The sequence below is a fragment of the Maniola jurtina genome, chromosome 10 (genome assembly GCF_905333055.1).
Source record: "Maniola jurtina chromosome 10, ilManJurt1.1, whole genome shotgun sequence".
Classification (NCBI taxonomy): Eukaryota; Metazoa; Arthropoda; class Insecta; order Lepidoptera; family Nymphalidae; genus Maniola; species Maniola jurtina.
In genome coordinates, this window is record NC_060038.1 from 11,529,781 (window position 1) to 11,552,219 (window position 22,439).

General features: G+C 37.5%; 1 protein-coding gene across 3 annotated transcripts; it reads right to left on the reverse strand.

Moving 5' to 3' along the window:
* Positions 1-79: 79 nt before the first annotated feature.
* Positions 80-20,911, reverse strand: LOC123869140 (eukaryotic translation initiation factor 4B). Of its 3 annotated transcripts, XM_045911891.1 has the most exons (15): positions 20,868-20,911; positions 20,279-20,389; positions 18,740-18,930; positions 17,728-17,835; positions 16,669-16,757; positions 16,247-16,368; positions 15,528-15,636; positions 14,558-14,671; positions 13,724-13,801; positions 13,321-13,388; positions 10,889-11,075; positions 10,017-10,101; positions 9,309-9,348; positions 8,475-9,019; positions 80-2,563 (listed from the first exon to the last, which is right to left on the reverse strand). In XM_045911891.1, the coding sequence occupies exons 1-15, from the start codon at positions 20,878-20,880 to the stop codon at positions 2,501-2,503; spliced, it is 1,923 nt and encodes a 640-aa protein (XP_045767847.1). In that variant the 5' UTR covers positions 20,881-20,911; the 3' UTR covers positions 80-2,500. The 3 variants fall into 3 exon arrangements, with proteins under 3 accessions (XP_045767847.1, XP_045767849.1, XP_045767848.1); XM_045911893.1 differs by lacking the exon at positions 15,528-15,636 and having other exon boundaries at positions 14,558-14,666; XM_045911892.1 differs by lacking the exon at positions 14,558-14,671.
* Between the last annotated feature and the right edge of the window lie 1,528 nt (positions 20,912-22,439).

The following is a 22,439-nucleotide window of genomic DNA, read 5'->3' on the forward strand; positions in this document are numbered from 1 at the left end:
AAGCGTCAGGGAATAGGATTCTGGGTAGAAAGGGAAACTCAAAATAACTTCTTTTAGAAAGAATTAATAAAATCATAGGTTGGCTGTAAAAGAGTAATTTATTTATAATTCACAATAAGACAATACATACCTACCAAACAAATTCTGAAGATTTTACAAACAAAAAAAAATATATATATATTGATATACTTTAGAACAGTGGTATATCTTGTGACCGGACCCAATTTTTCTTATTAGGTACTTTCAATTTCATACATAACTATTTTTTTTTAATCAATGCAGGCACACTATGGCAGTATGCGCATTCTAAGTATTGCGCTCCAAATAGCACTTGACCTGATGAATTCGGCGTATGTGTAACATTAAATAATACAATTAACATTCTAATATTATTCTAAATCGACTAAATATTTAGGTATAGACATATTCTAAAAAAAAAATACATTTCCTGTGGCAATGAATCAATTGTTCCATATAAATTGAAAAGTAATATATAAGACCTCAATCAACAATATCAGTTAAAAATATAAATAATTATTCACAAAAGGATTATACATATAAACGAGAGCACCTGTACCAGTTGTGAGGCCTCTTATTCACTATGACATTAAAATCTTAGGAGCCTAGGACACATTAGCCCAACATTTGTCAAACTTGACATATCTTGTATATGTTAAAATGTCACATCCCTAAAATGCTGTGACAATTTCAATATCATAGAGAACCGTGTCCCTGTTAACTAAAAAACTATTTATAGGAATAATTCGCATTGAATGCTCTCGGACAATCGTTTAATATATAAACCCACATATACAAGGCCATTTAAAACATGGATCCTAACTCAAAAGAGGGGTAATTGTACTCATCATTATATAAAAAAAAACTATGGGAGTCTGGACCTTTGTGAAAAATTTTTGGTCACTTCATTTTATTGTGGAACAGTATCTTTTTATCACAGATCGATAGACAATACTTTGATTAGATCAGACTTAAGACAGTTAAAACGAGACAGAGTTATGTCTCTTACATGAATCTGTCTTATTTTAACTCAGTGGCTGTGATCTATACAGTGTACATTGAATTAGCTCAGACTTTACTTCTAGACTGAGTTATGTCTCTTGCATAACTCTAAAAGTCTGAGCAAAGTAAAAATACAGTCTGGAAATCTCAGCTTAAATCTGGACCAAGAGTAAGTTCAGTATATAGAACTCAGTGTAAGGTTTGGTCCAAAAGTTGTTTATAAGAATGAGTATAATGACTCCCCTTTTGGGTTACGACACACTTTCCGAATGACTTGTAAATACTACAATGTAACAAACCCATAGAAAAATTTACACCAATCAGTACACGGTTGCGAGCCCCAGCCTGAACTGTGATAGCTTTGTACGCTGCATTGAGAAGTGAGTTGAATAATTTAGGAACGAAATGAGATTGGCTAGGGTGAAGAAGCTTGATAGATACAGCTTTACAATACACGCCACGAAAATTGAAACTATTGAGTCTGTTTTATGTATTTCTTACACATTGCTTTATCATTTTTATTGAGTCCATATGACTGATATGGACTCAGTGCAGAAAATGCAAGTATAACTAATAATAGTTACTTAACTATTAATGTAACTTATAAGAAACATCAAGTTACAAACTTCTAATTACCTTCAGGGTACATAAGAATCTGATGGTATCCAAGACCAGTCAGGTTTTTAATGCTTTTGATAACAAGGCATAAAAGATGACCACAATTACTTGATCCTACTCTTTTTCTAGTCGAGTCATCCAGGCAAATAGGTAATTTATTCAAAGGCAGAATTTTATCACCACTTGATAATATTATAATGTCAACATTTTACTCTGAAACCATTTTACATGTAGATAGCTTGTATATTTATTCAATTGAATGTTTCTCATTCAAACCACTCTATGATGATTAAATGTTGTATTTCAATACTTTAAAATTTATTAACAACATTGGAAAACCCCTAAAAGGTAGATGGATACAAGCAGTAAAAGACAGAGTTTTAAGACCTTCATCCAGCAAAGGACATCTAAAATATAAGTTGAGACAATGACAGTATACTATTTTTCATTTCTTTTTACTAGTTATTTTATAAATAAACAATGCCTTAAAGCGTCAAAGAATTACATTTTTTATTAGTTCATTTTTAGTTAAGTTTCATTTTCAAGATTTTGTTTCATTGGTCAAACTTTGTGCTTAGTTCTCGTTTAGTATAAAACTGTAATCGTTTCTAAGTTTCGTGACGCGTAAGGCGTGTCACAGTAGAGGCTGGGGCCGCCCTCGCAGCGACGTCAGCATCGGCCGCAATGAAGTCCTCGGGGACAAACCACGCCGCACTATAATGAGTTCTATAACATAGCACAGTCTCTGAACAGTTTAGTTTAACTTTAATCACTTGTTACTCGCAATTTTTTTTCACTTCACACTCGAGTCAAAGTCAACTGTTACGTTGTAATGTTATTAGGAGCGAGTCAGTATCGCTCGTTAGTCGGACCCGCCGTCGTCGGCGTCTTCGAGGAAGCTGAATTTATTCGATGCTACGAAGTTCTGGAAAGAAAATAAATAATCAAATTTAAGTATGATTTCCCGATGTGCATGGTGATGGTACAGAAAATAAGTTAATTAATATATCGGCGCAATAATGAGACACGTAATTCATAGATCGAATGACGAGTAGAATCCTCAATGACGCATCGTACGTCGTCGACGTTTCCGAACCCCACCGCCACGATAGTATTTAAAAGCGAAGCGGTCCAGCGGAGCGGCATTCTATTATCGACAGTCGAAGTGATAACACGTTGAATTTGTCTACCTTTTTAATTTATTCGGTTTAGTTTGACAGTTAATTGTAACTTTGGTTTAAATGTTGAGTTTCTTAACTTCTTTCAAATTTGTTCGTTTAAGTTTGACGGTTAAATGTAATTTCGGTTAAAATATTGTAAATCGAATCTTATTGTAAATCAAATCTTTGAAAAGAGCAACCGCTGAGTTTCTTGCTGGTTCTTCTCGGCAGGAAAGGCGTTCCGAACCAGTGGTAGATTCATTTGATGATTCAAAAGTATTTGTAAAGGTTTATTTGGATAAAAGTAATATTAAAGATGGTTAAAAGTTTGATAATAAACTATGATGAATAATAACAATGGCGCGAGTTTTATTGGAGCAAGTTCTCCTACTCTTACATCAGAAGTGGGATGAATCAACGCCAATTACCATCATCGCCTCGCTAATAGCAACGGCATTTCTGGATAATACTTTAGAGACATAGATTGAGAAATAATGAATAGATTTTAGCCGTTTATTTTCAAACTTCAACCCTGATGTGAAAGAAATGAATATGATTTAAAATACAACGAAGTGCGACTGAAAGCAGCTAGCGCTCATTTAGGAGCAGTAAAATCGTGGGAATGTTTGCTTAAAACCACGACACGGAGTACAGTACCAGTTTTAGAACAATCAATCCAAGGAGTATAACCTGAGTGAATTGGCATACGTATGATGTTGGATAAGTGAAATAATGGCTGAAGGTATCCAAAGTCTGGAACGTGATACAAACCTAAGATTTCAAAGATAGTTGCCGACAGAAGATGACGTGCCTGGCGTGGTGTGAGCTGTTTTATTTGTCATCATTTCATTTATTATTATCATAATCTTTATTTATTTTTCCAGTGGTAGGCCGCTATTAGAAGCAGATGTGTTTTGTAAAGCTTCACAGGTGTATTTCTTTGAAAACATTTACTTTACTATTTCGTGGTCCCAAGATGATAGTAGACGGGTTTAAGCAATTTATCGGACTCCTGTTGTGTTTCTGGATAGTTCCGTTTTTTTTGTCTTCAAAATCGTTTTTGATTATTCGTAGATTTCGCTGTTAATGGCGAACCGTTGAATATTCTTAAATTTCACAGCAGTCACTTTGAGAGGTCATAATAGCATAGTATTTTTGTTTTTTTAAGTGATCCTTAATACCGTACTAGATCAAGGGCGTGTTTTATGGTGGGAGACACTGATCGGCAGTGTTCCTTCTTTTCAACGTTTTCTGTTTTATGGTGGAATACTATTACCAAGGACCAAGCTACTGACTGGATGTTGTGTCATATAGAATCGGTTGTTTTCTTCGTAATACAGGTTTATCGAATAACTTTGACAAACTCTGTGGTGAGCTGACGGGTCTGTGCGAGGTGACTCAACGGCTTTGGTGATTTGCTGATCATTTTCCATTTCCGTTAAAAGTATTGGCTCCGTTAGGAAGTGTTGTTGGGAAAACTAAATTGTCTTTCTTGGCCGTTGGTTATGAATATCTTTTGTAGGATTTAATCTCAGAGATTTTTTTTTTTAAGTTGATATTTTAATAGTTGTTCCGCGTGTTTCTCAGACCACTGCCGCATTTGGCGGATTAAACATTTGTGGGTACATGGATTGCAAGACTTACTGGAACATCTTCGTATTGGCCATTTCTTTCGAGTTTCTCGTTCGGTTCAGACTTATTCTAATTACAAGTTTCGCACTTAAACGTTTCCGTGTGTTGTGCGTGCCAATGCCAAATATCAATGATACGTAGAACCGGTATCCCAGTTTCCTTTTTGTCTTAAATGATAGTAGTGAATAAATTTTTAAGGTTTCATTTTTCAACCAAGATACGAGTCTTGTAGTCATAAACTTGTTGAATGTTCATAAGTTTGGTTCATTAAGAAGGCCATTATTGTAAAGAATTTTCTACTAAGTAATTTACTTGGACGATTGACAGACAATTTAAATCAGTTTTAATAACACCATCCCATATTAAGATCAAGCTCAAGCTTTACGAGAAAGCTAAAAAAGTCTAATCAAACCTTCAGTGGAATACATCAAATCACACCATAAAGCGATCCTAAAAGAGATGAAAGTACTGACTTTATCACGGCATATCTGAGGTACTTATTGTCTACTGACGAGAAAAGGTTGTCATGGGCAGAATGGCCGAACATGTTCTCAAATTATGTAATTCACCCAAGAAATCAATGAGACCACATCGGTGATGACTGACTGACAGACCTCACTTGTTCCTGAAGTGCAATCTAAATTTTAATTTCAAGGCGATCGACGTGGTTTCATAATTTAACTGTTTTGACGTGTTCCTATTATCAACTAATTATGAAATTCGCCCAATCGGCGATGAGTTGATGACTGACTAACAGACCTCGCTTGTTCCTGTAGTGCAATCCAAATTTTAATTTCAAGGTGTTGACGCGATTTTATAATTTAAGTGCTTCCATGTGTTCCTATTATCTACCAAATAGTACAGACCTCATAAAGAGATGTGTTTGCGAATCCACTTTTTCTCTTCTTATTGTTACAAATTTTTGGTACCAACCAAATACGAACAGATAATAACATTACAATTGTCGTGATTCGATTAAATTTACTGTTTAATAATTCCATAATTATTCAAAGTTTTGAGTAAATCGTGTTTGTCCATAGTCAATATTATTTTCAAGTGGCAACTTTAACAATATAGGCAATATCATTTCTTATGTTGGCAGTCTTGTGATATGTTTGAATCGACCAATAGCAAGTGGCGCGGGTATTTTTATGATAAAATGGCGTGAAGTGGTAGGGAGATTTTTGGGGTAGACACGCTAACCAGCGGCAGAGCGGCATTCATTACGTGTGGTGTTTCGACAGAGTGAAGTAGTGAAAGGACTTCTTGAGTCAGTACTGTGAAAGTGATTTTAAGTTGCAGTTGTAATTGGTGAGTTCGTTCCAATTTGTACAGATAATGTGAATTTACATACGTGTGGATATTGTTGGTTAGAAATGTTGATTAGACGGTTGAGATAGTAGTTACGATGGAGCCAATCTAGTGTAGGGTACCGTCGCCCAGTTACTTGTTGCTATTATAATCAGAGTTCTACAGGTCGGTGACACATATCAGATCTAGTTATAGAATCCCGTGGTGTTTTATGAATTCGTAACGCTGGGTGTTGTATATATCAAAACAGATTCATTATTCTGCGGCTCTGGTCAGAGACACTTCTCAGTAGACACGGTCTGTCGTACTTACTGTAGGTTTTAGAGTTGTGGTTACCTTATGTGGTTTCCGTTGGTTGAGGTCATAGTACTAGTTGTGGTAGCTAGGCTAGATGGTCGGTTTGGGACCGGTATAGGGGTGGAAGAGCCGGTCTAGGTAGAGTTGGGGTTTTGTATTTATCAAACAATGATACAAAAAAAAAAAAAAAAAAAACAATGGGATAGTAATGATAAAAAAAAAAAAAGAGGATAAATATTTAAAAAAAAAGGGTAATACCGCAAAAAAAAAAAAAAAAAAAAACCAAACAAAAAGATAAACAATGCAAAAAAAAAAAAAAAAAAGAAAGAAAGAAAAAAAAAAAAAAAAAACTGATAATAATATTGTATAAAATGTTAACGTAAAAGCTGAAGGAAGAATATCCTCTGAATATGAATATTACTGAACAATAGACGTGAACTTCATCGAAGTAAACCAATGGGACCAGAAGAAAAGTTTGCCACGATTAACGAACGTTTGGAAAGCGTACCAAAATTTGAAGTACAAAGTAATGTGGCCGTATCGGCTATGAGTAAACGTAATAGTACGGCAAAGTGAGGATTTGACGCGCAGACTGACGTGCTTTTATAAGTTAAGTACTTTTCCATTATTTAAGTGTAAACGGCAAGGCCAATATGAGCGCTGAGGCTCTGAGGCTGAACCAATATTAGCGCTGAGGCTTGAGGTTCCGCCGTCATCACTTTTTACTATCTTTCCGAAGGTGTAAACGTCAAGGCCAAAATGAGCGCTGAGGCTCTGAGGCTGAACCAAAATTAACGCTGAGGTTATGAGGTTCTGGCGTCATCACTTGGGGTTTCAATTATCCTTGAAGTCCATTTGATGTGTGAACCAAAATTAGCGCTGAGGCTATGAGGTTGTAACGTCATTTGTGCTTTAAGATAATTGAAATGTGAAAAAAAAAAAAAAAAAAAAAAAAAAAAGCAAAAAATGGTTACTGAACCGAAATTAGCGCTGAGGCTATGAGGTTCTGATGATCACTTATGTGTTTTCAATTGTCTTGTAATTCATGTGTCAACGTCAAGGCTAAAATGAGCGCCGAGGCCCTGAGGCTGAACCAAAATTAGCGCTGAGGCTATGAGGTTCTGACGTTATCACTTATGTGTTCCAAGATAATTGAAATGTGTTTACGTGAAGGCTATGAATTAACGTGAAAGCTAATATGGGTGTCGAGGCCCTGAGGCTATGAGATTCTTAACGTGATAAGAGTGTTGAGGAACCATTTTTGATTTCGAAATTATAAGGGTTTATGGGTGTGTGATGTTGGTTTACTAATTTATGCACTTTATTGCAGAGAAAAAGGACGAGAGTAGGCGCAGGGACGCGCCTATGATCAGTATGGCCGTATCGGCGCAATAATGAGACACGTAATTCATAGATCGAATGACGAGTAGAATCCTCAATGACGCATCGTACGTCGTCGACGTTTCCGAACCCCACCGCCACGATAGTATTTAAAAGCGAAGCGGTCCAGCGGAGCGGCATTCTATTATCGACAGTCGAAGTGATAACACGTTGAATTTGTCTACCTTTTTAATTTATTCGGTTTAGTTTGACAGTTAATTGTAACTTTGGTTTAAATGTTGAGTTTCTTAACTTCTTTCAAATTTGTTCGTTTAAGTTTGACGGTTAAATGTAATTTCGGTTAAAATATTGTAAATCGAATCTTATTGTAAATCAAATCTTTGAAAAGAGCAACCGCTGAGTTTCTTGCTGGTTCTTCTCGGCAGGAAAGGCGTTCCGAACCAGTGGTAGATTCATTTGATGATTCAAAAGTATTTGTAAAGGTTTATTTGGATAAAAGTAATATTAAAGATGGTTAAAAGTTTGATAATAAACTATGATGAATAATAACAATGGCGCGAGTTTTATTGGAGCAAGTTCTCCTACTCTTACAAATATACATAAATTTCTATCACTGTTATACAAAGATTCTCGTTTTTCCAATTAATTTTATTTATTTTACCATAATGGACGCCCAGTAAGGACTCCTAATGCGACAGGGTACTCTAAGCTATCTGAACTATTTTAAAACTAGCTTTACACAATCGTCTTATTGCTGACAACAGATTGTCTGTGATTATCACTACCCACATTATAAATGCGAAAGTGTTTGTTTGTTGGTTTGTCCTTCAATAACGTCGTAACGGAGCAACGAATCGACGTGATTTTTTTGCATGGGTAGACCTTAAAGACTTAGAAAGTGACATAAGCTGCTTTTTATCCCCGAAATTCAGATTTCCCATAGGATTTTTAAAAATTTAAATCCACACGGACAAAGTCAGCTAGTTTCATAATATAATGATTTATTATGGGAAGAACAAAACCCCACCTTTAATTTTGAGGAAACATAATCCATATTGCTTAACAGTTGTGGAAGTTAATGATAAACAAACATACCGGTTTTTCTTGCTCCTTCAACTTGGGCATGGGTCTATCCTCGGCGTCGGTGCGGTCGCGACTGCGACTGTGGCGACCATTGCGCTGCGCTTCATCGTCTTTCTTCTCCGGCGAGGGATCTCGCCTATCTTCAGCGTCCCTGTCGCGCCTATCGTCATCTCTTACGGGTCTATCGTCGTCCCTGTCACGTCTGTCAACTTCCCCGTCACGTCTGTCATCGTCCCTGTAGTCGCGCCTGTCTCTGTCATCGGGTTTATCCTTATCATCTCTATCACGGCGATCTCTATCGTCCCTGTCGCGCCTGTCTCTATCCTCCTTGTCGCGTCGGTCTCTGTCGTCCCTGTCGCGTCGGTCTCTATCGTCCCTATCGCGTCGGCTGTCGTCTCTGTCGCGTCGGTCCCTGTCGTCGCGTGAATAATCGCGTCGATCGCTACTGTCCTTTGAATAGTCACGTTTGTCTCTGTCGTCTTTCGAATAGTCGCGTCTATCGTCGTCGCGTCGGTCTCTATTATAACTTCGAGAGTCGCGGCCGCGGTCGCGGTCATCTGGAAACGATGTTTGATAAATATAACAAAACTTCTTTTTGAAAACGAGTTGTAACAATACAGAAAAAAATATTTCATAGATTAGTAATTGGTAATAATTAATTTGTGAGGCCTTGTGTCAAAGGTCTGCTAGTAATTATTACTATACATTCTTATTATTCAGATTCCTAAGCAAGTTTTATTAGAAGACGAATCGGAGTGATAAATAATTCATAGTATAATATTTAGCATAATAATAAAATCTTTGAGTACATCTACATAAATTAAAATAAACAAACCAGTTACTAACCTCGTCTTGCGCCACCACGACGGTCACCGGAATGATCATTCTGTAAAATTAAAAAAAAAATCTGTCAAGTGTAAGTGAATTGCATACGAAGGATTCCGTAATATCTTACATTTTTTTTCATGGTGGGCATTTTAAAAGGTTTATTATTTGTTGTTTTAATGGCATAGCAACACACATTCTGTGAAAATTTCAGCTTACCTATTACGGTTCACGAGATACAGCCCGCTGACAGACAGACAGACAGACGGACAGCAGAGTCTTAGTAATAGGGTCCTATTGGGTACGGAAGAAACAGTGACGAACCGGACCGGACCACATAGCAAGCGGAAAATGGGCAGGCCAAGAAACGGTGGTCCCAAACATTGCAGAAGTATAGTGCGTTTCATCGAATAGTACCTATGGCGTTATGTTGGCTCCCCTGTCTGTTGGGTGGTCATTGGCACCATATTGGCATGAGAAGACGCAGATTTTGTTAATTTTCATTTCATTCATTCAGGAAAATCAAATGAAAATAAACAAAATCTGCGCCTTCTTATGCAAATATGGCGCCAATGACTTGGACAGACAGGGGAGCCAACATAACGCCATAGGTAATATCCGATGAAACGCATTATAGCTGGAAGAGATTGGATGCATGGTGCCCAAAATAGGAAAAAGTAGGATGGAAATAAAAAATCTTAACTATTATTACTAAATTATTAATCTTACCCTGCGACCCCAGCGTTCCTTCTCTTCCGCAGCTTTCCTTGCTTCCTCTTCTTGTTTCCTTAAACGTTCCTCAATTTCGCGTTCCCTGAAACATCATATCAATCAATTTTATTTATGTTTATAAATTACTTTTGTTTGTTTACTACGTGGATCACTGTTTCAAATATATAATGGCAAAAATTCCATTTGAAAAGAAGTTGGTACACTAGAATGCAAAAAACTAGAAAACTTCATGAAGAAGTACATGCTTATGTGCACACATTATTAAATCTACAAACAAATTGGATGGGAATTTAAACTAAGAGCTCATCGTATTAATCTTTAGAAAACCCCTACCACAATGTGATTGACAAAAAAGGGTCTGAATATTAAAGAATTTGCCGTAGAGATGTGGGTATAGAGCGACCGAATCGCGCATATGGCATGACACGGTGTCTTGTTAACCCTTGCTTTGATGTTGCGCGGTGAAGCATATGATATACCTCAGGAACAATGTCGATATTATTATCAAGATTGTTTTCGTCTGCGCTATACTACAGCAGAATAAGGATATGACATTTGAGGTTTGAAGAAGCCATATAGACAGCAAATCATTGCTGCATTGGTAAGTGCGGAACAAAGGAGCGACTGCGGAATAAATAGGCCACTCGAAGTCAATGCCGCGTCGTAGGTGGGGCACTGACCCGAGTTTTGCACGCTATACAAAGCAGGTTTGAAAAATACTAAATCACTAAAACTATAAGATAAACCAAATGGTTATTGTGGCATTGGATGGTGTTAAGGTAGCATAATAATAACGCTAAGTTTTTGGTAGCGTTCTAGTAGCAGCCTGTATATCTTTACTAGTATGTTATAGAAGTTATTAAACTTACTTGGCAGCGGTATCAACAGGTTTGGCCGCTCCGAACACCTTTTCAGCCGGCACAGGCTTGGGCACAACCTTTTCAGGAACTTTATCGTCCAATGGTGCTCCGTCCGCTGGTTTCGTGGGTGCTTCTAACTCCCGCGGCACCGTTCGCGGTAGGAGGTTCAACTTCGGACGCTCACGAGGCTTGCTATCTAAATGATTTTATATTGATTTTGTTAGTAAATTGAATTTTCATTTTATGACCAATGGTATCGATTCTGACATTTTTCTCTAAACTGAATTTGGAGATCTGCATCTTTTTCTTTTTAATTTTGCTAAACAAGGACGGAAAACGAATTTCAAATTTAAAGACTCTTTTTAGTGCACTCTACTTAAACAATAGGCCCACGAGGTTTGACAGTTCTAACTCAAATTAGGTTTGTCTGTCTTTTTTCTATTACATTGGTAAGAAAAAGATGTGATACTCTAAAATTTTGTTGCGCTCAGAATCAGTACCATTGTCAACCCATCTCTGGCACACTACTGAGCACAGGTCTCTCAGAATGAGAATGGAATCTTGATACCACGATATAGTGCGCGCTAAACAAGTAGTCCATTTTGAACACGAGGCGTATAGCTGTGCATTGTTCAAAAACATCTCAGCTGGGCTTGTACATTTAATCCTTAGGTTGAAATCTATAGAGCGCACTTTGACCTTGCTTAATAAGTTTCAGTTAAAACGAGACAGATATATGCCAGAGATATAAAGCTGTCTCGTTTTAACAGTGTCTTAAGTGCGCTCTATTGTCTATGACCTAAGCAAACCACCATGTTTCAACTTCAGATTGGACTATTTGTTTTGCGTGATTAGTTCACGAACAAATAATTCAGTTAATTTATTAGAGAAATAACTCAAAATTTAAAAAACCCCCGACACAAAAACGTCTATAAGAAAACTAGAAAAGAGCTGATAACTTTCAAACGGCTGAACCGATTTTCTTCGATTATAGCTAAGAACACTCTCGATCAAGCAACCTTTCAAACAAAAAAAAAACTAAATTAAAATCGGTTAATTCATTTTGGAGCAACGATGCCACAGACAGATACACAGATACACACGTCAAACTTATAACACCCCTCTTTTTGGGTCGGGGGTTAAAAAACTTGCTTACAATGTGGGTGTAAAGCGACCGAATCACACATGTTGCATGATACGGTGTCTAGTTGACCCTTGCTTTGTTGTTGCGCAAAGAGGCACAGGCCTCCGAAACAATGCCAATATTATATTGAGATTGTTTTTAAATGCGCAAATTGTATGGCCAACTGTGCAGTTTTAATAACTTACAGTTCCAACCATACGTTATTTTACTTTTATAAAAAAAAAATGTAAAACAATTACACAGAAAGTTAAAATAAAAGCAAAAGTGTTTCATAAGTTTTTTTCGCAAAAAACCGCCGCAAGTTTTTCGTGAGTCCGTTTAGTCGCACGGTAGCGCGCGCCAGGTCTCCCATACCGCGCACTTTGGCAGCGCTGAACGCGCTGCTGAAGGAGTCCCCTCGCTGTGACATATTTGCTGACAAATGGGCTGACCTCATAGGTCAGATCCTGCACTTTTGTGATAATTTGTAGTTGACATATTTGATTATTATTGACTTTATTGTGTAACTTACAAATTCTAATTACTTTGACAAATTTATTTTTATTGTGTAACTTAATTTAATTAGTGTAATTGGACTTAAAAGGTCCGTTCTAATTAAATAATTAAATAAATAAATAAATAAGAGTTTTGAGATCCCACCCATCACTACCCGTATTATAAAAGCAAAAATGTGTTTGTTTATTTATTTATTTATTTATTTACTATAGTACCGCCCACAGAGTTACACATTTAGATTAAATAAATACATGTTGTTCCTTAAATTCTAGGGCTCTTATGCAACTCCACTTACGGGCAGTCACAGCATGCATTAACATAAACATAAGTCGTACAGTAAAATATAAAAAATAATATAATAGCTAACCTAAGGACTATGAAAAAATACCTAAGTTATAAATTTTAAAAGAATATAATAAGATGGAAATTAAGTTAAAGTTAAGTTAAGTTAAACAAAGCTAAATTATCTAAATCATCTAAAATACAATACAATATACTTACGGCTAGGGACTGACACTAATTATCGTTATCCTATTGAGGAATCCAATGATTTGAACAACTTGGCTTTAAATTTAGCCAGGTTATCGCAAAACAGATTTATTGGTTTGTCCTTCAATCACGTCGCAACGGAGCAACGGATCCGCGTGATATTTTGCATGATTAAAGTTAAATATCTGGAGAGTGACATAGGCTACTATTTATCCCGGAAAATCTCTGCGTTCCTACAGGATTAAAAAAACTAAATCACGCGAACGAAGTCGCGGGCATCAGCTAATTAAAATAAATATTTAATTAAAAATACCTTCTCTGGGTGGGTCTCGCTCCCTGTCACCAAAGCCTCGTCCTCCAAAACCTCTGCTTTCACGATTACTGAACAAAAACGTTTATAAAATATAATTACTCCAAAATTACATGCATATAATAGAAATTTAATTTGTTTTAACTATGCCATATTCCTGATGTCAAGTTCTGCTCCGTTTCGTTTTTAATTAAGTATACAAAAAGGAAAAAAAAAATCATTTAATTTCTTGGCATTTAAAAAGCTTAATATTGCCAAAACTAGAAACTATTTCACAACTTGTACTTCAATGTTTAATCTTAAATTTTATTTTTTATATACGCATGGCGTAGGTACTTGAAGGATTTTTCATGAACAAATACTTTAATACATAAAAAAATCTATAAATTGTGCAAAATATACATACCCAAATCCGCCCCCTCCCCCCTCTCGGTTATCAGCGGTGCGAAAACCGTCGCGGCCGCCGTAGCCGCGCTCCCGGCCTCTGTGGGCGAACACATTTATGTGATAAGCAACAATGGAGGCTGGTCTGGGGCCTACCTGGTCCAAAGGTTCATCGCCGTTCAGCAAGGCAAATGGCAACTTTTTTTTTTAAAGACTATTAGCCATGCTAGTCATAACTAATACTACCCTTTCCCGTCCAATTAAGCGTAAATCTTGTGCCAGGAGTGGGTACGACAATAGTGCAACGGGTGGGGTTTGAATCGCCGACCTTTCGAAATTCAGTCCGCTCCTCAACCGTTGAGTTATCGAGGCTATGTTGTCAGTTTGATGGGCACCTTAGGACCGCAACCAGGGATGTTGCCTTGCGTTGTTCCAGAAATTCAATAAGTTTATTCATTTATATTCTATTTAACCGATAGACGTCCATGGTTGGATATAGGGATTTCCATGCGCTACATGAATCCAGCAGCTCTCTATGACTCGCTTGATATCCTCAGCCAACTTTGTGTGGGGTTTTCCAGTGCGAGTTCGCCATTCGAACATCTTGGACCCCAACATTTATGTTGTCAGTCTGTTATAACATCATCAAAGGGACTACAATTATAAGTTAGTTATGTGCAATGTTCGTTACCTAAAGGATCTCTTCATTTCCGATTTGACCATGTAGAGAAACTCGGAGAATATCGCTTGGCCTATATTTTGAAAATACCTAATTTTGAGACTAGCTAACTACGCAGGAGATATTACGATAATAATTAATTAATGGAAGCTTGGCATAAGCTTGCGAAATACATACCCGTCTCGTTCCCGGTCTCTGCCATAGGAGTCCCGTCCACCGTAGGGCGCGCGCGCGGCCTCGGGCCGCTCCGCGTCGCGCCATGCTCCCGGCTTATTGTCCGCGCTCGCCATGCTGGGGCCACATTAAGGTTAACGTCAATGCCCAACAACGCCATAATTTCCGCAGATAAATAACACGTTAAATTGAGTGGCCACACATAAATTGTTAACGTCTAATGTCCATTTAACTGGAGTTAAATTGTCCTGAGTTCAAGATGGACGTTGACACTGCTTAACTGTATATGAGCTATAATAGCTGCTATAATGAGTTTCAATTCAAAAAGTTTCAAAAGGAAAAAAAGAACACAAAAAAAGGGGGATATCCATATTACAGTAAAACAAAATCCATGATCGGCTCCGCTAAGCAAACAGGTCCGTCGTGCCCGCGGTGCACATTGGAAAACGTAAGTTCACACTTACCGCGACAATTAACGCGTTCAATATCTTTGATCTGCCAAAAAAAATACCGCCGCCCGAGTTATCGTCTAAGGGTGCGTGCTGAGTGACGGCGCACCGCGTATGGCGGATTGCGGAGCGGAATCACACGTCATACATCTTGTCTTTAGTGTATGCGGGCAAGTGCGCCCCCGCTCGAACTCCAGACAAGTGTACAGTGTGACCTAACCATATAAGTAATACATATCTATATAATTGCCTATATAAGCTATTATATGGATATTACTTATATGGTTAGGTCACACTGTACTCAAGTTCAAATGTGTCGAACATTTGTTTAATGCGCCGGTCATTCCACCTGCGCGGTGTACCGTCACTCACGAGGCAGACTAAGGTCAAACAGCAACGTGAATGCCGTTATTAAATTAATGTCTAAGTCGTGGCTACACTACGGTTAACGTCCATTAACGCGTTAATCAACGGCGTTTTCCGTTAATGTGGCCTGTGCATCAGACACGTAGTATAACACATACCCGTCCCGCTCCCGGTCTCTGCCATAGGAGTCCCGTCCACCGTAGGGCGCGCGCGCGGCCTCTGGCCGCTCCGCATCTCGCCACCCTCCCGGCTTATTGTCCGCGCTCGCTATCAGAAATATATATAATAGAATAAGTGTTGATTCCAGGTCCTTCTCTAAACTAAAATTAGATATCTGCATCTTTTTCTTTTTAATATTGCGTAAAAAAGGACGCACAAGTGTAAAATAAAAATTTATAACACCCCCCACAAGTGAAGGTTACAGTAACTAGAAAAGAGCTGATAACTTTCAAACGGCGGAACCGATTTTCTTGGATTATACATAGCTAAGAACACTCTCGATCAAGCCACCTTTCAAACAAAAAAAACTAAATTAAAACCGGTTCATTAGTTTAGGAGCTACGATACCACAGACAGATACATAGATTTACAGATACATACGTCAAACTTATAACACCCCTCTTTTTGGGTCGGGGGTTAAAAATGAATTTTAAATTAGACATTTAAATTTCTATGAGAGCCATACAAAAAGACTTATTTTACATGTGCGATGGTCCCATCAAGAATACCGAGAATTATGATGGTCTTCATGTTCTTGGAATAAAATGGTCACCAGTCCATTGCGTTGTAATGTATGGAACTGTTTGGTGTGAATTGGCCTTTAACCAGAAAAAACAGACATTCCTTGTATGTCACTAGAAGTTAGTGTAGTACTCACAGTCTCGTTCACGGTCGCGGTCGCGGTCTCTGTCGCGTTCTCGTGGACCATCGCGTTCTCGCACCGGCACGGCGCGCGGTCCCGATCGCCAATCGCCCATCGTACGCTCTGGATCGTACTCCCTGACATTTAAAAAAAAATATTTATTGCCTACCCATGTGCAAAATAAATACATACTTATAAAAGCCAAAAATATATATTGTACATCAACCTTTAGAAAGAGGTTGGGGCTTCGTAGAGTGTTGTGTCTGTCACTCATGACGTTTTGTCGGTCTCGATGACAGAGACAACGCTCTACAAAACCACTATCTCTTTCTAAAGCTTGATGTACAATATTTCCTGCCGGGTACCGTAGTGTCCAGTTAACTTGACGGTAAACTTGATAGCGTATGGCCAGCGTAAGAAGGGCAACCTTAACATACCTGTCTCTGTCGTTCCTGCCACCTCTGCCCATTCGGCGATCATTGTCTTGTGTGGACACCTCAATTCTGATCCTTCTTCCGCCAACTAACTGGATAACAAAAAAGGTAATTTTTAACTTCTTTTCAATTACATCTATACTAATATTATAAACTAGACAAACTAGATTTAAGTTTTTAAAATCCCGTGGACACTCATTGATTTTGCCGGATAAACGCAGTAGCCTATGTTACTCGCCAGATCCTGCACTATATTCATGCTAATATGTTGCTCCATTGTGTTGTGATTGAAGGACAAACCAACAACCAAACACACAATCGCATTTATAATAATAATAATTGATAACATAAGTATACTGCGAATCCGCATTTTTAAAACCATGTCTACAAATTAACCCTTGACTGCAATCTCACGGTGGTAAATGGTGATGCAGTCTTAGATGAAAACGGGCAACTTGGAAGGGGCAAGTCAGTTTTATTAAACACTAAATCGCTTGGCGGCACGACTTTGTGCAATAGGGTGGTAACTAGCCACGCCCATAGCCTACACCTCAGGTCAGACCACAAACAATTTAGAAGTTATGAATTCCCAAATTATAACAGCCAGGGATCGAATCTGGGACCTCCCACTAAATAAGATCATGGCGCTCACCACTGTACCAGGGTGCCATCAAAAATAAGCTCAAAGTGTAAAATGTAAGTTTTTTTAAAGATTAATTTTATTAGCCATGCTAATAATGACTAATATTCCCATTTCCCCTCCAACTAAGCGTAAAGCTTGTGCTAGGAGTAAGTAAGACAATAGTGCAACGGCTGGGGTGTGAACTGCCGACCTTTCGGTATTTAGTCCGCTCCTCCAGCCAAAGGTAAAGAAAATTTTATGGAACCATTTCAGGATTTTCAGGTAACACGCAAATCGATCCAGAAATCTCAGTGTACCTACCTATATAAATAAAAGAAACACATTCGATAGAAAACTCTTTCAATGTCAGTTAATATCATACAGATAATAACTACCTGGAAAAACCTGAATAAACAAAGTAAATAATCTAATAAACTTACCAAGTCAGGCATGTTCATAGCACTGACAAGACTCTCTCTGTCCTCAAAATCTACATCTCCAAAGCCCTTGAGACGCCCACTCTCCTTTGGCAGTCTCAAGTTATTGATCTGTTGACAAATAGATAACATTGCAGCCTCAAGGATATTGGCGTCTGTTCTGATGTTTTTAAACTAAATTTAGAGTATCTGCATCTTTTTCTTTTTAATATTGCTAAAAAAACCAGAAAATGAATTTAAAATAAATATACTACAATTATATTTAGACTAAAATATAATACATATAACTATTAATTATATTTAATTTAAGATTTGAATTTAAATTAAATATACACAATAGCATTTATTACATTGGTAGAATATTACAATAGAACCAATTTTTATGGAAAGTGGTGAAGAGATACAGTTCATTTGTGTACTGAAAATTCTGTGAAAATGTAATTAGGTGTACCTACTAGATAATGTTTAAAATATCATCAGTAGTTCTTTTGCAAGGTGAATGCGACGTCCTTTTAGATATTATGTTTATTGACACAAGTGTTGCACTGAAGGTCAAAAATAAGTAAACCAATACATATTGTGTTTATTATACATATCAAATTTTATGACAGGTACTGATATTAAAGACATCATTATCATCATCAACCCGTCGCTGGCCAACTATTGAGCATGGATCTCCTCTCAGAATGAGCAGGGTTTAGTAGTCCACCACGCTGGCCGAGTACAGATTGGCAGACTTCACTCAACTTTGAGAACATTATGGAGAACTCTCAGACATGTAGTTTTTATCAGAAGCAAGTGATATTTAATGGGAATAAATATAATGACCCCCAAAATATACTGTAACACCCTAACCTTTCTTACAAATGGTTAAAAATTAAATATAAGCCATATTTAATTGCTTAAAACACACATGACTCGGAAAAATTAGAAGTGGATGTCTGGAAACAAACCCCCGACCTGAATAAGAAGCCTACATCTTTTAAAACTACAATTTAAAACTACTAGGACTCACCTTGAGTCCCGCGAAGAGCTCCATGATCGCGCTCTCCTCGACATCGTAGGGCAGGTTGGAGATATGCGCGATGAAGGGCGGGCGGCGCGGGATGGACTCATCGTCGACGGCCAGGCCTCCGCGGGCGGCGCGCGAGGCTGACGGAAGCACTACGGGCGCGCGGTGCCGCTGTGACGATGAGTAGGTGCTCTCTGGCAATGATATAACATGATTCATACTATTGGTAGCCGAGTTCATTAGACCATTATTTGTACATTTTGCTCCTTTTGGATATTTTGAGTGATTATTTACAAAATTTTACAAAACAGTGCTCTCTGATTTTCTTGCAACATGACATTATTATGTATTGCTACCATTGGTATAACATGATTGTGCGTCCATAAGTGCAAACTAGGTTTGTTTTTAGGATATTTTGTGAAAATATTCACAAAATTCTATAAGAAATTGCTCTAAACTATGGTATAAAGATATTTTTATGCATATATGAGTCTATAGCTCAATTTTTCATACAAAAACTTTATTTGATTATTGATTATTATTGAAGCATAATAAATATATATCAAATATATATAGTATAATAGAATCTAGAAATATTAAGGTTAACAAATGCATTTAAATTGCATGTATCTATAGTTACATCTTATGATATGAAATTAACAAATTAAATCTATCTGCTATTAAATAATATTAATTAAATATCTAGTAATTACAATAGGTAGCCATTAAAGTTCAATATATCAACTGAGACAGTAAATCTAATCAATATACTATTATATTTCATAAACATATGGCATTAACTGTTATCTGTGTTTATATAATTATTTACATATTGAGTAAATAAAATGTAGGCTGGTACTATGCAATGAAGAATATCATTGTTTGAAATACCCTGTAAGCATCAAGGCATTGATCAATACTTCTGATGTGGTAATTAACATTCTACCTCTATTGACTAAATTACCATGGCGTAGCATGTTCTAAATACCGCAAAGTTCCAGCTAATATGGTTTTACCTTAGAAATGGGGAACTGCTCTACGAAGTTATATAATCAGGTGCAATAATTCAAAATATAGGGCAAATTTTGAATATTTTTTTTGAAAATCTACACTTACTAGGTTTTTTTTTAAATATAATACCCTCAGTTGGTACAGGGAGCAAGCCAATGAAAGACTAGTCTGAATTGAGTTGTGACCTTAGCCATCTCGTAGATTGTGCTAAAACTGCTGGTCATGAGGGTTTCCAACAACACTGCATCTACACCTCCACCTCAACAAACTTGCAAGGCATCCTAAGCTCAACACAGCATTGTAATTTCTGGTTCCCTCACCTTCCTTGTAGAGGAAGCATCCGGCTAGAATGTATCAGAAACACAAAGACCTTTCCTCAGACCTTCCCGGGGTGGAGGGAGTGACGAGCACCCAGCGAGTACACCCCAAGTACGAGATTAACATTGGCTTGCCATTACCCTCTATTTCATCATCGGGTAGACATTGTATAATGATTTGACAGAATAAAAAGCTAGATGGCAAACAACTCACGTTCTTCATCTACAGAGTCGGCCCAATTGTTCGCAGTAGGGATCGTAGTTGACTCCGCAATGAAGTTTGTGGCGTCTGCTTTGATCCATTTTGTTTTCTTGGATTTCTTGCCTGTAAGGTTAAATGGTCATTAATTTACAGTCCACCGACAGTACGAGCTATAAAGAGTCCATACGTATGCATTAAAGGTATAATGCGATGACGCATAGCGAGTGATCGACCTACTCTGATTTTGGAAAGTGGTTATTCGTGGATGGTCCGACACACAGATACGTATTCACAAACATCTGGCCACTTGGCCAGTGTTCTTATCACATGCGTGAGACACCTGTATAATCTGCAAATTCTAGGGATCATAAAAAGTTGGAAATTAGAAGTTGAGAAATGTGGCCACGCGGTAAATCCAAACGTCCGCAAAGGTGAATTCATGACACGTTAGCATTACCTAATTAAAATCAATAGTTGCCAAAACTGGGTTTTAAGCTAACGGGATTATTAACAACGTATTGCATGCAAAATTAATAGAAAAATTTAACGGGAAATACTAAATTTTGAGAGTTTTTCAAATGACAAAATTAATAGAACTAACCTGTAGCGGCCATATTACAAGGCTGGGGCCAGTGTTGCCACTGATAAAAAGATATTCAAATTTTTGAGTATACCATAACATAAATCCGAAAACCTACCAATTTCTAAAGTCAATATGAGTAACATTGGAGTAATAATCGATTCATCTTTAAAAAAATAATTTGTAAAAATTGTCAAGCGATACCATCTCATTTCAGACTGTAAATAGTACAAAAGCAACTACACAATTTCAAAATATAAAACATGAGCTAGTTGCAACAGCTCACATATCAATCGCTGGCACTGGGTTAACAAATCGGTAACCGGATGGTTGACTGACTCTATCTGACTTTACTTTTGTTTCCTCACGGTTTCCTCTGTGTCTCAAAAAGCTTTAATCAATCAGCTTCAGTTATTACTAAAAATGAAAATAATAATCGTCAAACATAAGTGTCAAAAACTTCCCTTGCACAGTAAATTGAAAATATTAAATACACGTCGTCATTTTGTTGTTAGCGGACAGAATAGCTTGAAAGAGTAGGCGGTTTAATGTTACCCATCGTGACCGTATCTATAACCTTTGCCATACGTTGTAAGTTATGGTTCGGGCAATACAATATTCGATGCAAGACTTCTGGCAATACTGACCAATAGTTGCAAAGTACCTTAACTAGATGTCGCTAACAGATTTTAAAATCCTAGAGAAGTTAAAATCCAAAATTATCTTTTTTTTTATATAATACTAGCTGATGCCCGCAGCTTCGCCCGCGTGGATTGGTCAGATCCCCTGCAGCATCAGGATTGAGGAGTTGGACTCCAAATTTTTTATGAAACAATGTCGCAAAGTTCCTCTATCGATTAAAAAAGAAATGACGCAAATCGGTTCAGAAATCTCGGAGATTTCGGTGTACATAGGTAGAAAAACACAACTCCCTTTTTAAAAGTCGGTTAAAAAAGTAGCCTATTTTACGCCCTGGTCAATCCTCTACTTGCCTGTGAAAGTCCCGTCAAAATCGGTTCAGCCGTTCCAAAGATTAGCCTTTTCAAACAGACAGACAGACAGACAGACAGACAGACAGACAGACAGACAGACAGACAGACAAAAATTTTAAAAACGTGTGATTCAGTTATGGTATCGTTCAAATAACCATATGAGCTTAATATGAGGTAGTTATTTCGAAATTACAGACAGACACTCCAATTTTATTTATTAGTATAGATATAGATTCAATCACTACCATTCACAGGTACCATCTCTGGTACCGCAGTAACAGGTAGTAGAGTCCAGCAGTTTGATTTGTAAATCCGAAAAAAGCGACAACACTGCAATGCAATATCGACCCTCGATAGTAAATAATTGTCGGCTACCTTCAATTGAATCATTTCAGGTGGATGCGACGGTTCTGCCCGCGAAATTCAAGTTTAATTTGGTTTTTCGCAATTTGTAAACTAATACGACAAAGTAGGCTTATGGCACTTTAATTGCGCCAATGGCAGTATCATTCTCACAGGTTTATAAAAAATCTTTACTTGAAAGGTCCAGTAGAAATTAGCTCTAGTATCGACGATAGCTCACAAATAGTCTATCTAGCTG